This window comes from Danio rerio, chromosome 20, assembly GCF_052040795.2.
Source record: "Danio rerio strain M-AB ecotype USA chromosome 20, GRCz13ab, whole genome shotgun sequence".
Classification (NCBI taxonomy): Eukaryota; Metazoa; Chordata; class Actinopteri; order Cypriniformes; family Danionidae; genus Danio; species Danio rerio.
The window spans coordinates 24,720,944-24,736,741 of NC_141040.1; the positions used below are offsets into that span (position 1 = coordinate 24,720,944).

At 37.3% G+C, this 15,798-nt stretch overlaps 2 protein-coding genes across 13 annotated transcripts in view; both read left to right on the forward strand.

The window, feature by feature from the left end:
• Positions 1-12,337, forward strand: part of brf1b (BRF1 general transcription factor IIIB subunit b) — a 204,450-nt gene extending 192,113 nt beyond the window's left edge. For 5 of the 11 annotated variants that reach the window (XR_015517475.1, XR_015517472.1, XM_087296422.1 and 2 more), the window contains 3 exon segments: positions 2,568-2,622; positions 9,509-9,692; positions 10,050-10,785. Coding sequence is in view for 3 of the 11 variants with exons in the window: in XM_087296422.1 (XP_087152548.1) it covers positions 2,568-2,622; positions 9,509-9,692; positions 10,050-10,087 (277 nt within the window). In the remaining 8 variants the exon portion in view is untranslated. 11 annotated transcript variants of the gene reach the window in all.
• Positions 12,338-14,470: 2,133 nt separating this feature from the next.
• LOC147832200 (uncharacterized) overlaps positions 14,471-15,798 on the forward strand; it is a 241,579-nt gene continuing 240,251 nt past the window's right edge. For both annotated transcript variants that reach the window (XM_087298134.1, XM_087298133.1), the window contains exons 1-2: positions 14,471-14,648; positions 15,606-15,667. In XM_087298134.1, the coding sequence (XP_087154260.1) occupies positions 14,573-14,648; positions 15,606-15,667 (138 nt within the window). In that variant the 5' untranslated portion in view covers positions 14,471-14,572. The remainder of the gene's footprint in view (positions 14,649-15,605; positions 15,668-15,798) is intronic.

Below are 15,798 nucleotides of genomic sequence, written 5' to 3' on the forward strand. Positions count from 1 at the left end.
TCTTCCCAAGACTATTCACTCGGCAAGGCCACTCGGGGGTGATTGTGTTTTCCAGTAATGTGTTGGGTAATCCGAAAGCTGGAGTTGTGTTGAGGATGTTTGCCAGGGTCGGGACACTGGTGAACGGAGCAGATCGTGACCGGAACAGACTCTGTCAGACCAGCAGGATGCAGATGGCTAATGTAGGCCACTACTCCAAATGAGAAACGACAAAGAAAAGCCCCTTCTTCAGCATGTACTGCCTTTCTTTCTCTCGCTCATTCATTCTATCCTCCTCCTCCTCTCTTCTTTAAGCAGATTAATTAGCAGCACTTTCCCTTATCGGCCAAGAAAGTGCTCTCTCCAAGTCCTCGGGGAGATTTCACCAAGGAGGCGCAGTCGCTACCCAGCTTTTCTGCACTTTGTGTTTATATGCCTTTGTGAGTGTGTGGGTTGTTCTGTATACTTATAGATAATATTGACACTCTATATATCACCGCATTTACATATGCAGTGTTCAACAATTCTTTTGCAAGCCCAATTGTTGAATTAAAAATGTAATTGTTCATCTGAACCCAACAGTTGGGTTTGTACCTATCTGAGCCAAATTTGTGTTAAAACAACCAGGCATTTTTTAGAGCTTACCATAAATTACATCTGGATACAACAGAATAAACAATTTGTCTTTATTTATGTCTGTTTTGGTAACATTTGTGTGGAAGCTTGGATCTTTTGTGGAAGTCTTAAAGGCAACTTGCTTTGTCTCTGTTTTGCAAAGCATTGCGTGAATTCTTGCCAGCTTCATAATGCTGTTTCATGCACAGTCATTCTAGCACATTCAGATGAGCTTTTAGGCATTCAAGGACACTTTGCACACAAGGTCCTGCAGCATTTTTGCTGAGTGTTTGGGATTGATAGAACTTAAAAAATGATGAGATCATGTTTTAGTCATTATGTTCTAAAAACTGAAACTAAACCATATATTTAATTAACTTTTGAGTTTGGAGAACTCAAATGGGGGGGGGGGGGGTATATTAAGAAAATAAAGTAATAATAATACAAATATTTTGCTGAGCAGAATTGCAATTAGTATTATATAACATTAATAATTTTTATAATATTAATATGTTAATAATAAACAATACATTTAGTTAGCTTTTGAGTGTTGTTAGGAAAAATAATAATAATAATAATTATTATTATTTTTATTTGCTAAGCATAATTTTATTTATTAAATGTGTTATACAAATTAAATGTATTGTATAACATTAATAATTATTATAATATTAATATTAAACAAACATTTAGTTAGCGTTTTAGTATATTAGGAAAATAAAATAATAATTTGCTAAGCAGAATTTTATAAATTAAAGGTGTTATACAAATTAAATGTATTATATAACATTAATAATTGTTATAATATTAATATTAAACAATAGATTTAGTTAGGTTTAGTTAGGCCCCCAGATTGCCCTTGATTACACACACACATGGACTATAAATATAACACACAAACACACACATCATTGCTGAGTCTTGTTTCTGTTTGGAGCATCGCTTTTGCCTACGATCTTTGATTTACTGTATGCTTGTTTTTGCCCCTGTTTTGACCGTTGCGTGCCTGACTAAACTGTTTAATAAACTGCATGCGGATACTCACCTCTGTTGTCCCAGACTCTTCAGTGACAATAATAATAATAATAATTATTATTATTGTTGTTTTTATGTGTATAATTGCAGTTTGAGTTGCATTTTGTTTGAAATATGCTAATTAAATGAATACTAATATGAAGCATAATGAAATTATTAAAAAACACCTTATCATTATTATAATTATAATTATTATTATTACTATTATTATTATTATTAGTAGTAGTAGTAGTAGTAGTACAGTAGTATTTATGCATGTATGTATATACCTTTTAGTGTCTGTATATAAATTTGTGAGCTGCATTTTTTGTGTAAAACATTTTTAAATCATAATATTAATAAACAATCTTTTTTATTTATTCTAAACAAATTTAGTATACCTATACATTCTTCCCCACAGTTGAGAGGTGGATAAAAAAGTCACTGCCGTTGCACCACTTTATCTCTGAACTGGCTCCTCATAATTATGACATAAATAGCAGTCCGTCTTGACGATGCACACTGGACTAATGTGAAGTCAGATCAAGGTCATTCTCGTTTCAGAACATTCCCTTCTCCCTCTCTCCCCCTTCCCCCAAAAAACTAATTAATGTTTTATACTGGTCTCTTTAATATTAGCCCTAAATAGTGCTGCTGTTTGATGTTTAAATCCAGTCGCCGGGAAGTGTAAGCTAAGCATTTCATCAACGCCACAGGGCTTCTTTAGCCCCAGTAGTGCAGGTCTCAGTGTGAATCTATTGCTTTAGATATGCCTCGGTAATCTGCTGTGGGCAGGGAGTGAAGGAGCCAGAAACTATGCTTCATATTTACATATTTTTGGAAGGAAAATTAGGCCAGTTCTGAGCCCTTCTTTTAGTGTTTGAGCTGATGTTAAGAAGGACGAGGCATCTAAAGATTCACTCTGTAATTATTTTATCTTTCTGCCTTGCTTTCTGTAGGCTACGGCCCTTAATTTCCTCCGTTCCAAAGAAGAAGAGGACAGCAGCTGCACTGGTAAGTTGAATGTTAATTCTGTACAATCACTGTTAATATCAATAATAATAGAATATGTTTTATTTTCGGTATAAAAGTTTATTAGGGCGGAGTAGTGGCGCAGTAGGTAGTGCTGTCGCCTCACAGCAAGAAGGTCGCTGGTTCAAGCCTCAGCTCAGTTGGGGTTTCTGTGTGGAGTTTGCATGTTCTCCCTGCGTTCGCTTGGGTTTCCTACAGGTGCTCCGGTTTCCCCCACAGTCCAAAGACATGCGCTACAGGTGAATTGGGTAGGCTAAATTGTCCGTAGTGTATGAGTGTGTGTGTGAATGTGTGTGTGGATGTTTCTCAGAGATTAATTGTCGCTGGAAGGGCATCCGCTGCGTAAAAACTTGCTGGATAAGTTTGCGGGTCATTCCGCTGTGGTGACCCCGGATTAATAAAGGAACTAAGCCGACAAGAAATTGAATGAATGAATGAATAAAAGTTAATTTTATATTGAATATAAAGTGCTAGTACAATGGAATGTTTTTTTTCCATATGATATCATTAAAACAAAAAGCTCAACATTTAGTTAAGAGTGTCCTCAGGAACATGATTTTACCAAATAAATTGGTCCATTTTTTAAAGTGGAGGTTAATTAGCCTAAAATGACTAAATATTTGCAAAATTAAATGTCTTTAGAGTTTTTCTAAGTCCTCAGTGTTAGTTAGCCCAAAGTGAAAAGTCAGTTTCTCTATATTGCATTGCAATTCCTCACATAGATGCTGCAAACTTATTATTATATATTTACAATAACTGGTGTCACGTTTCAAAAGGAAGGAGGAGGACTCAGGTGCAAAACAAAAAATGGGTTTAATAACTATGAAAATAAAACAAAAGGGCAACTAAAACAACCCAGAGGGGGAAAACATTATTATACAACTAAACAAACAAACTTCACTGAGCAGGGCTGACAGGGATTAGGGCTGTACTGAACAGGACAGACAAGACTCGACTGGAATAACCATGTGTGACAAACTGGCACAGAACAGCAGACAAGAGGAGACTATAAAGAGAAAGAATTAACAAACAAACAGGTGAACTCAATAAACTAATAATAGGTTAACAAGGAGGGTGGGAAGAGACAATAGACGGGAAAGCACATGAGACAAAGACACAACACAAGTGCTCACGTAAAATGGGACTAGAATATGCAGCCAATCAAAGAACTCATTAACGGTGTGTTTACATGTAACACAAAAGCATGCAGCGTTTTTAAACATGAACCACGTGCTAAACACAACACCAACAGAACGCGAAAAACAAAAAAAAAAAGCGAAGAAAGCGAAACCTACTAGACTGGAGTGCTGAAAACGAAAACAACATGCCGCGAACAAAACAAACACACCAGGACGAGAGGGCGCATTCTGAGCACGCCCAGACCTCATGCACCCGCATCAAGCAGGAGTGCACATGGCCCGAGCACAGCCAAGATGTCGCTCTTAAAAATAACAAGGACAAACAATGACGAGATATAATATATTATCGCTCGACCTGAGAAAACTCAAGCCAAGCTCAACATACTAGACAAGACAGGACTAGTGTTATTAACAAGACTGAAGTGGTAGAATCATGACAAACGGCAACAACTAGCTACTAACTTTGAACATTTCTCTAAACCTTACTTAAAGGTTACTTCAACCAAATATGAAAACTGTGTTATTAATTACTTACCCTTATGCCATTCCAAACCCCTGAGACTTTTATTTATCTTCGGAAAACAAATTACACCTAAAACTAAAAAAAATTACTTATATTTCTTTGAGTTTCTTCTCCTCAGTGTCCGTATATTGTGCATATTCACGAACACTGTGCAGTGTCCTTCTGTCTATGGAGGATGAGGGAGCTCTCAAATTTCACCTAAAATATCTTTGTGTTCCAAAGACAAAGATCTCTGGGGTTTGGAATGGCATGAGGATAAGTAATTAATAAAAAATAATAATTTTGAGGAAAACTAATACTTGGAGTGTCACAGTGGCGCAGTGGGTAGCTTCGCAGCAAGCAGGTTGCTCATTTCATGACACTTAATTTTACCTTATATTGGCACTCCAAAAGTTGTAAACCACAAAATGCTCAGAAAATTAATTCAATAGTAGTAATAATAATAATAATAAATAACAATAATCTATTTGATGCCAGAGGCTTAATTCGAATTTTATGGGCAACGTTGTTTGTGCGTGTTGAAAAAGGGTCTCAATTTCAAGTAGATTTTTAGGTAACAGTTATTAAATTTGTACTGTAACTTATAAAGGCCTAAGCTATAAATAAACATGATTTGACTCATGCAAACATTTGTACCATTAGACGCTTTCCTTACTGCTTTATTTATTCTTAAGACTAGGGATGTCACAAGAACCACTTCTCTTGCAGGCTTATTACTTTGTGGGTCTTATGACCTACTATGGGTGATAATTAAGTGCTTCCAGAAACAAACTATGTGGCCAAAAAGCTCTCGTACTTACACATCCTTGTAATTTCACACTTTTTGACCTTTAAAAAAATAAACCAAGACCCAAAAGACTGAACTATTGTTTGGACAGTATAAGTTTGAAATGTTATGTCTGTATGTTCAGCTTATCGTTAAATTAAAAGCATTACTATTCTTCCTGCTGCCCAATTCTTTAGACCTTGAATATTAAAAACTTAAAACATGTTTATTTAAAACAAGAATTTTTGTGTGCTCTTTTCGAGCTGTGCGCCTCATTTCATAACCTAAGGTCTAATGCGATTACTAAATGGCATCCCAGTGCAGAACTGTTTGCGGTCTGTTTTCTTGTTGACCTAATGAGCAATATTTCATGAATATCAGCTTTAGTCCAGGTCAAATTCAATTAGCTTGACTAACCCTACTTGACTTCAGCGGTAAATCCATCACGATAATCAAATACTTCATAGCTAAATGTCACAGCAGTGAATAGCGAACGAGCATAATTCACAATATGGGGTAAATATGGCATATACTTTTAATTGAAAGTCAATATCTGTGATAATGTTCAAGCCACAGAACATGATGGATTGCCTGTGTGTGCTTTGCTCTCTGGGTCTTAGCATCTCTTTTCAAAGTGGTCAGGCTTTAGTAAGCAGCAATGTAGCCTGAAGTGAATGCACAAACAGACAAAGTAGCCATTGTGTGGGAAAAATCAAGCACAAAATGATTGCAAAGGGAAACTTTGCTCTTGTTATAAAGCTACTGGCTATCCTTGCAGGTAGCTGGTGAGATATTCTAAAATTATTCAGCATGATATGATATATTATGCACTTTTCAAAGAGACTCTGAAGTGATTTATTCTTAAAGATGTTCGCAATTCTCCTCCTCACCCCCCCCCAACAAAACAAGAACAGCCCTGTTTCATTGCTTGAGATGTGGTAAGGAAGCTTAGAATGAAAGTATTACTCTGAAAAGTGCTACAATATTATCTCAAGTTTGCTTAATTTCCTTCTTCGTAATGAGCTCATTAATGCCCCAGCCCAGATTCTCCAGCCATCAGGCCTCTGCGTGTCTCTGTGATTCCGCCCGGGTTACTCACTCAGGGTGTAACCCACAGGTGAGCTGCAGGGCATCTTTTAGGCGTTTGCCAAGTCCTGTTACAAGAACCCCGCTGCTGCTGTTTTCCCTTTAACCAGCACCGCCTGAAGAGCGGCCTCACGCTACAGCGGCAAGCCTGCGCTATAATTACCACTGAGACTTTCATGCTCTTCCTCCGTTTTTCACAACATGATAATTGATTTAGGCCTCTTCTACCCTTGAGCTGCACTTCCTTACACAGATGCCTGCTGGGAAATGTAGCCCTGATTCACTGGGTCTCGTTCTTTTTCGATTTAATCTTTTTTTCCTTCTTCTTCTTCTTTATTCTTGGCTGTGATGTGAAGAATCACTATTTTTAGTTTAGTTTAGTTTAGTTTTTTGACAGATAGGAGAGATTGACAGTAAGTAAGAGAGATTAGGAAGCGAGAAAGAACATGAAATGTCATACATTGCAGACCAGATTCAAACCTGCATTACCCACATGAGCACCAGGAGTGCATTTCCCAAAGGCGTTGTTAACCATTTATGGTGGCAAATTTCATTGTTTTTCTAACATGGTTCAGAGATTCAGTGATCCTTGAATATATTGTTCAAACAGCATCACAAACTTGTGTGATTGGAGCTATAGCTTTCATCCTGGTGGTTAGAAACAGAAATAGTTTCTTCTTAATGTGCATAACTGTTTCTAATATGATGACCATAATGAGCGACAGCCACTTTGACATCTTTTTCTCTCTTCTGACCACTGTAATCAATTTATACAGTAATGAAACTATTGCAGCGTTTGCTTCTGAGACTTTGAAATGAGTGAATTACAGATTTATTTGAGAAAAACAGGAAAAATGGGAGCTGTAGTTGTTGCAAGCCATATTTAAACCCGTATTTTCTACATGAATATTACCATTTAACATGCCAGATGCTCATACACTGGCCACTACACAGTTTTACTAGGAGTCAGAGTTGTACATTAATATGGAAATGATTTGTGAACCTGGACTAGGGCTGTGTGATTTAGGGATTGTTGTATTTCCTTGTACTTGTAACAATTCTGCAACGGCTCTTACAAATGACCTGTTTTTGTTGGGTGTCTGTGACTTTAAAACCAAAATATTCTCATATTACCAATGTGCTGTTTTGCTTTTATATTAATTTGTCTATTAATGCTTCCGAAGCAACAGACGCCATCATCCCACTTGTCTATGTTTTCCTGTTTTTTGTTTTATTGTGGGCTTTCCGCACTGTTCTGTTGCACAACTCTGATTGGGCAGAACGAAAGTGTGCTCACTCAATTGGCTAGTAAGACTGTCACACACAGATGGCAGTCATGTATTTGCTCTTGGTGGGGAAATAAAATAATATATATTCATAATGCAGTCTCTTGCGATAAGCTAATTGTAACATTTCAAATTGCAATTGCAATTTGATTTCAATTCAAGTGTTCACACTTAGTTAACGCTTGACTTTAAGCAGGTTTGACATGCTGTCCTGGGAGAGAACCCTTAGCGTGGAGATAGATGAACCCAAGGCTCCCACCTAATCAATAAGCATAGGAGGGATATGAGATCTGCTAACTGCACCAGTTTGTACGTAGTAGATGTTTGTGACTTTAACTTTTGTTGCATGTTTTTTGAGTGTGGGAGGAAACCGGAGTACCCGGGGCAAACCCACGCAAACACTGGGAGAACATGCAAACTCCACACAGAGAGTGTCAGCTGGCTCAGCTAGTGTTTTAACCAACAACCCCTTGCTGTGGGGCAACAGTGCTAGCCACTGAGCCTCGGTGTCGCCCGAACTTAGAATTGAGGAGGTGGGAGAAGGGATACATAAAGAGGGTTTCCAAAACAAACATGAGGAATAGAGTTTAGACTGGATATTTATATTAAATTTGGAATGATCCAATTGGCTAGTTAGTGATTAGTGATAGGGATCAGCTGTTGTCAATCCTATCATGTGCTCCTCTTGAAATTAGTTTGTGAACCTTCACTTAATTGCACAGCCCTAACCTGGACCATTCAAATAGTCATAAATGTCAATATTTTAAAGTTGAAGGGTTTATAGAATCTGAAAGCTGAATAAAAAGATTTCTATCAATGTATGGTTTGTTAGGATTGAACAATTTTTGAAAATCTGGAATTTGAGGGATCATAAAAATCTAAATACTGACAAATCGCCTTTGAAGTTTCCAAATTAAGTCCTTGGCAGTGCACTTACTGATCAAAAATTAGGTTTTGATATATTTACGGTGGGAAATTTAAAATGTATCTTCATGGAACATGATTGTTACTTAATTTTCCAATGATACTGGTTTAAAGAAAAATCTATAATTTTGACTCACACAATGTGTTTGACTATTGCCAAAATTATACCCATGCAACAAAAGACTGGTCTTGTGGTCCAGGGTCACATTTAGTAGAAGAACGGAAATGAGATCAGAACTGTTTGCAGGCTACATTCATATTACATTACTCACATTAACACCAGCGTTAAGTTTCATATGCACACAATCTGGAAACTACACTGTGATCTTGACTAAAAGTCAGCATTTAAAAATCAACATTTTAATTCATTCATTTTCATTAGTCTCTATTTCAGAGGTCGCCACAGCGGAATGAACCGCTATTCCAGCATATGTTTTACACTGTGAATACCCTTCCAGCTGCAACCCAGTATACAGTACATACTCATTCACACACAAGCTCATACACTACGGACAGTTTAGTTTATTAAATTCACCTATATCGCATGTCTTTGGACTGTGGGGGAAACCGGAGCACCCGGAGTAAGGATTTCAACAACAGCCGGGACTCGAACCAGCAACCTTCTTGCTGAGGCAACAATGCTAACCACTGAGCCACTGTGCCGACCAAACATTATAATGGTAATTATAATAAATTGAGAAATGGGATTTGTTGCAGGCCATATACAAATCTGCATTTTATATATGAGCATCATAACTGAATGTGGCTGACCACCACCCTGTGGAGTTGACTTAACAATCAGTATTGAATAGTATTATGGAAATTGCTTGGGCGAAGATGGAAAATGGGCTGGATACTTTGACAGGCCAGATTCAAACTTGCAGTACCAACATGTGTGTAATGATTCAGTTTGTTAGAGGAATATACTGCATTTTAGACAGAAACAGGCTTATAGGACATGTTGCAGACCAGATACAAACCAATGTTGATTTTTGACAATGTTGCCACCCAAAAATTTGCAACATTGTAATTTAAATAATGTTTGAGAATCTAGGGAGCACTTTTAGATTATAAACCTGTTTAATTGAGTTAGTTGAGTCTGGCGGTTGTCTGATCTTTCTTGTTCTTTAATTAACTATTTCAGTTCACTCCCAGCATGACCATGATGTTGCCTCCTGCGGCCCCAGAGCCACCTCCGGCCCCCACCCCTCCCCCTGTGCTGGAAAGCGGGCCCGTGGCTTATGATGAACCAGCCGAGGAAGAGGAGGAGATCGAGGAAGAGGCGGAGGAGTCTTGTGTTAGCGCCATGGAGCTGATCGGTGGAAATGGTCAGTATGTCACAGCAGATTTGAGCCGTGTCACTGACAAAGATAATGAAGTCACGGCTCGCGGCTTCAATGATCAAGGGTTTCCTAGATTAGTTCCAAGGTCTGACTCTTCATTTTGACAAATTGCGTAACGCTAAGTGGGCTGTAACTCTCTAGCCTTCGTGGCAGACTGCATTTGAAGTGTTTATCATCTTGATGAACTGCTCCTATCCCCGTCTCCTCTGCAAGTCATACATCTACAAATACCTGCTGATCACAGAACTGTCCCACTGTAGCAGCAGTCTAACCTTTAATCTAATCTGTCATTTTCAGTGTTTTTCACTCTGTGGAATTCATTTAATCCTTTGTATTTTGCAGAATATGGGTGTGAAGCTGAAGAAGAGGAGGTTTTCTAGACTGAAACTCATCCTTCTGTCCATTACCATGTATAGTGAGAAGAAGAGCCACCATTTTCACCATTTGAGACACCAGCAATATTCTGAAGGTTTATGAAAGGTCACTGTCCCTCTTTGTGCATTATATATGGCTGGTTATAGGACTGCAGCTTCTCTGTGATAAGAAGGTGAAGGCAGCTTTAGACTTAAGTGCATAAAACCATTTTCGAACTTTACCATTGTTCCACTAGAAATTCAAGAGACAGGAAGCACTGAAGTAGATCTCTAGCAGAGAGGATTTGAACGTGCTGTACTGTAGATACTTTCTGAAAGGTGAGGATATTGATGTTCTTAGCTTGCTATTCATTTTAAATGCAGTGGGCTAGTGATTTGGGATTTGTTGAATGTTCACACTTGTACATTGTAAATATATGTAGTAGGAAGCTGTAGTGTTTGACTTTTTATTTATTTACTTTTTTACTTATTTCATGCTCTGTTTGCCTGTATATATGTATATATAACAATATTTTGTTAGCTGTTTAACTATATTTTGTAATTCCGTGAAAAAGTGTTTCATTGTATTGGATTATGATTAATATTAAGGTGTTTTTGTTTGTTTTAATTGTATATTATTATCAGTGGTAGATTTTAGAGTAGTTTTAGATATTAGTGAGTAGAAAATTACTATGTATGTAAATAAATTCATGTTTGTTTTTTAATTATCTTGTGACGGTTTTTCATATAAAGAAACAATATTCAGAAATTGTCTTTTGTGTTCCTTAAAGGTGCAGTGTGTAAGTTTGACACCCAGTGGTTGAACTAGGTATTGCATAGCTGGATCAAAACAAACGCAAGTGCAGGTTTCCAGATTTGAGGACTAACAGGAGCGAGTCTGACGATCAAGCCTAAAGGTTGATTTAAATCGTGTTCTATATAAAAGCAACACCACACGATGGAAGGAATGTTCTTCATATTAAAAGGAGTTTTTGTTCTACCAAACTCCTCGAATTGATATTAGAAAGAGCTTTTAATTCTTGCAACTGAACAACAGAAAACTAACAATGTTTACCTCAGGTAAACTTCATGTGCTTCATTCAGTGTTAAATGCTTATAATGTGAGTTTGAATGCCATCTTACATGACATGTATTACCATATTACTGCAAGCAGCAGCAGTTCACCTCAGATCTTGAAAATAAAATAAACCATGTGAAATTAAACTTTAAAACTGTGACTCAAAACCAACACGTGATTCAGCTCAGCATATACATTTACTAACGTTAAAGAGGTTTAATATGTATTAATAAGATTATAATCTCTACCGTTTCATGACTGAGTGCATATTCTGTGCTTCTGAATGGCTGTATTTAAATTTCTCCAGTGTTTTGTTTAGTGCAAACAGCCAAATTGCTCATCACTGCGTATCTCATCACGTAGCGTGTTGTTAGGACACAGGGTTACAATGTAACCTAATCACCTAATGTTTACACTCATAATATTTAAATTATTTGCTAATTATTAACCTCATGTGGAATTCTGAATCTGTGTCTCATTTCAGAATCTGCCACTGTCCACCATAGGTTGCCTAGTGAATGAAATATACTGTTTTCTACAAAGACAACCGAGGTGCTGAAATATAATTGGCTAAAGTGGCAGTGGGCGGGTTAAAAAACCCAAAACAAAGACAGTTGTTCCGTCACGTAACACATTTTTAAAGCAGAATATCTAACTTCAGCATTGTTTCTCAGATAAACAAAAATGTTCACTTGGCATGTTTCTTAAATATCTGCAAACGTGATGGTATTTTTATGCTTTAGAAGAATCAAAAACTTACATACAGCGCCTTTAAGAAAGAAGGAAAGTCCTGAGAGTGATTACATGAAAACAAAACTGTGATTTTTGGGTTGGATTTTTTGTTGTGAGTGTAAAAATGTATCAAATCTATCCTTTTTGGGTGTAAATGTACAATAGAAGTTAAAGTTATTAGATGTTTATTCTTTATCAATTATTTACTAAGTGCTGTTTAACAGAGAAAATATTTTTTCAACACATGAATACACACTAAAAAAAATTATGTCTACAAAATTATTTCAAACAATTTAAGTGTTGAATTTAAACAAGTTAAATTTAGGATTGTTCAACTTAATTTGTTTGTTTTAATTCAGTCCAAATAAATTGTTTACAACCACTTAAATAAAAAAAAATCAGTAATAACAAAGAATCAACTTTGAATATTTCTTTTCAGTGCACATAAAAATTCATTTACTCCAGCCAAAAAAAAAAAACAGGAATTTTTTCATCAAATAATAATGGGATATTTAAAACAAGTCAAATTTTACAGCAGAGCTAATAACCGTGCCTTCATGAAGGAAATTCATGTTTTAAAGCAGTGTTTAAAGTGATTGATGAGTATATTTTTTCATGTATTTTCTTTTTTTTAGGCCTGATATGATCGGCAAACCAAGTTTCACAACATAACATCTCCTTCCTACATGCTACACATCTGTGATACAATCACTAATGCCCCAAATCAGATTTGTTCAGGAGTCATGGTCAAGGTGGTTTAAGACTTCGATTCATCAGCGTTTCCTGAATTTCATTATAAGAATACAGCAGTCCTTGTGCGTCTATGATCTGAGCATCTAAGAACCACAAAAGCTGAACCGCGCAAACCCCATTTTCATTTGTGTGCACTGTAATCGCTAATGATATAGATTTTACCAGTCTGAGGTTAGATGCCTGCAATGGGCTATGCCTGTGGCTCGTCAACAGATGCCTCATTATGACCAAATCCTCCAAGTAACCCCTAAATAACCATCATCTTCTCTTTCAGTGCAGCCGTCTACAGATCAGCATGCGGCTACCTGGAGGTTTAAGACGTGTTTGCTTTGGAGAGAAACTGCAGCTCATTTAAGCCGCTCTGGTGATCAGACTGAAGGGTAACCAGACACTATAATGGGCCGCTTCTGCAGTTCTGCAGCCTGTCACTCACATCTGATTTGATTTGTCCACAGATGCAGGCTCAGGGTGCCCTTATACTTCAACTGTATCAGGTTCAGTTCTTCAAAGCATTGTGTATAAATTGCTTCTCACTCTGTCTGGCTGCAGAGCTACTCTGGTTTCGTTTGGGCTGCTGTATTAATCACACAGTCCTCTCGCGCCAAGGTCAACACTGTGTTTTTAACATCCAGTAGTTAACCGCAAGGAATCAAATACGCTGTTTCATAATTGCCATCTCAAATTGAAGTTAGTTATGCCACCATGAAGTTTGTTAAAGAGGAAAGTCAATGCCCGTTTACACAAAAGGAAGATGACTATGAAATAAAAGATTTATTTTAGGGTTTTTTTGAGGCCCAGTGGCGTAGTGTACATTTTAAAAGTGTGGGGGACAGCTGTATGAAATCCAAAAGTTTACATTCTTAATTACCTGTTTCTAACTGGTCTGTCTCTAAAAGTGTGTTTCCCCCGGTTGCTAAGCCTTTGGGCCCCACCAACTTGCACTTGAAAATATTCTCTGGTTCATTTTCTTTGTTGAGTTCATCGAAGCCATAGGTCAGGGGCATGTTCAAGCTCAAAATGGTGCTTGAACATCATTTGAATGACCTGCTTCCTGAAAACTAGGCATGCACAGATCGACCAGCAAAATAATGTAACTGTACAATTTTTATTTTTGATCGGGGTTTCAGTTTAGCCCTCTATGAATTTCCATTTGCATATAAACTGCTGCTACAACTACTTTGTTTATGTGTGTTGTAGCAGTTTTATGTGGGTTTTAACGGGTAATAATGTGGTGTTAATATTCTTTTTTTATTATTATGTTGTTATATATATATATATATATATATATATATATATATATATATATATATATATATATATATAATTATTTTACTACTTCTGTTTAGTTTTATAATTTGTTTAGCCTTGCAAACTGGGTTTAATACAATGCACATTAAACATTTGCAAGGCTGATTAAATTACATGTATCTTAAGTTGAAGCACGTTTCATCGTTGTAAAACGCGATTTAGCTTATGATACATGTATGTGCTTTGTATACTATGAAGTCTATAAGGGAAATGTGAACAGAGACCAGAGAAGTCTAAAGTCATGGAACAGATGCACACGGAGAGACATGCTGAATCCTATGAGGCTTTTACAGTCTGAGCACAGGTGACTGCAGGGTTACACAGAAATGGCAGAATATGCACGGAAAAGCATGTGATGCAGTCATTTTAACAAATGTTAGCTTTATTCTTCATTCATTTGATTCTTCAGTGATTCCTTCATACTACAGTACATTCTGTCCTAATAGAGCTGTAACCAAGGAAATGCTGTTACTCTTGCAGTTATCTAAGCGCCACCTGCTGGAAGAGAATTAATTGTTTTTTTAGCCACTATTAATGCCATTTTAGGTTTGTGCCAATATGTTTTACGTAGCGCAGCGACACGGTCTAACAGTAAGAAGGTCGCTGGTTCGAGTCCCGGCTGCGCCAATTGATATTTCTGTATGAAGTTTGCATGTTCTCCCTGTGTTCGCATGGATTTCCTCTGGGTGCTCCGGTTTCCTGCCACAAAAACGTGGTGTAAGTAAATTGAATAAGGGATCCAGACTCGGTCCTGGAGGGCCAGTGTCCTGCAAAGTTTAGTTCCAACCCCAATCGGACACAGCTGGCCTAGCTAATCAAGGGCTGCGTCCGAAACCGCCTACTACTCAGGTACTGCATTTGAATTTAAACGTACTACTCGGCCGTTAGAAAAGTACGTTCTATACAGTATGAATGTGAAAAGTATGAATGAAGTTCGGACATATGCGTTTCGGACGCAGCAAAGCTCTTACTAGGCAGTCAAGAAACATGTGTTGGAGCAAGTTGGAACTAAAATCTGCAGGACACCGGCCCTCCAGGATCGAGTTTGGACACCCCTGAGTCTGAAGTTTATGAGTGTGAATGAGTGTGTATGGATGTTTCCCAGTGATGGGTTGCAGCTGGGAGGACATCCAGCATAAAACGTGCTGGATAAGTTGGCGGTTAATTTCGCTGTGGCGACCCCAGATTAATAAAGGCACTAAGCCGAAAAGAAAATTAATAATGTTTTTTTTTTCATTTCATATTTTGAATCACCCACTGCCCAATATAATGTTTTGCTCCATTGTGTGGATAATGATAAAATGCAGTTTTAGCCTGTGTGTGAAATAAACGTTTTGCTCTCGCAACCTTTTTTTCTGGTTTCTAGTAAATCCCCATAAAGTGGAGCTGATGAAATAAATGAATCATCTCATCCGTAAGTGACAGGGTATCAACAAGCTACCACAAGAAAACATTTCCGTTTTCTTGTTCTTAAGTCAGTTTATGATACAATAATCCTACAGAAATCAATGGGATCCAGAATGCATTGCACTGTAGTTGGATTTTAGCCACACGGGGCGTGCTGTTAAGATTGTCGTTATTATTATCAGTTGTGATTAACTCTGAGCGGGAGTTTCGTGAGGAGATTTAAGCTATAGATTGAGTAATGTTATGTTATTGTGTTACTTTACTCAGGCAACATGATTTCTTCACGCAACATTATCGACCTACAGGATCTGATGAATCACTCTCTATCGGTAATGTTCAATGTGTGCTTATAAGCTTACTAATAAATGCTGTTGGCTAAGAAGGCTAACGCGCTCATGTTAACTTAGCCTTGACAGTTCTAACATTTAAAAAATATATGGGTATAAAATAAGAATTAAAG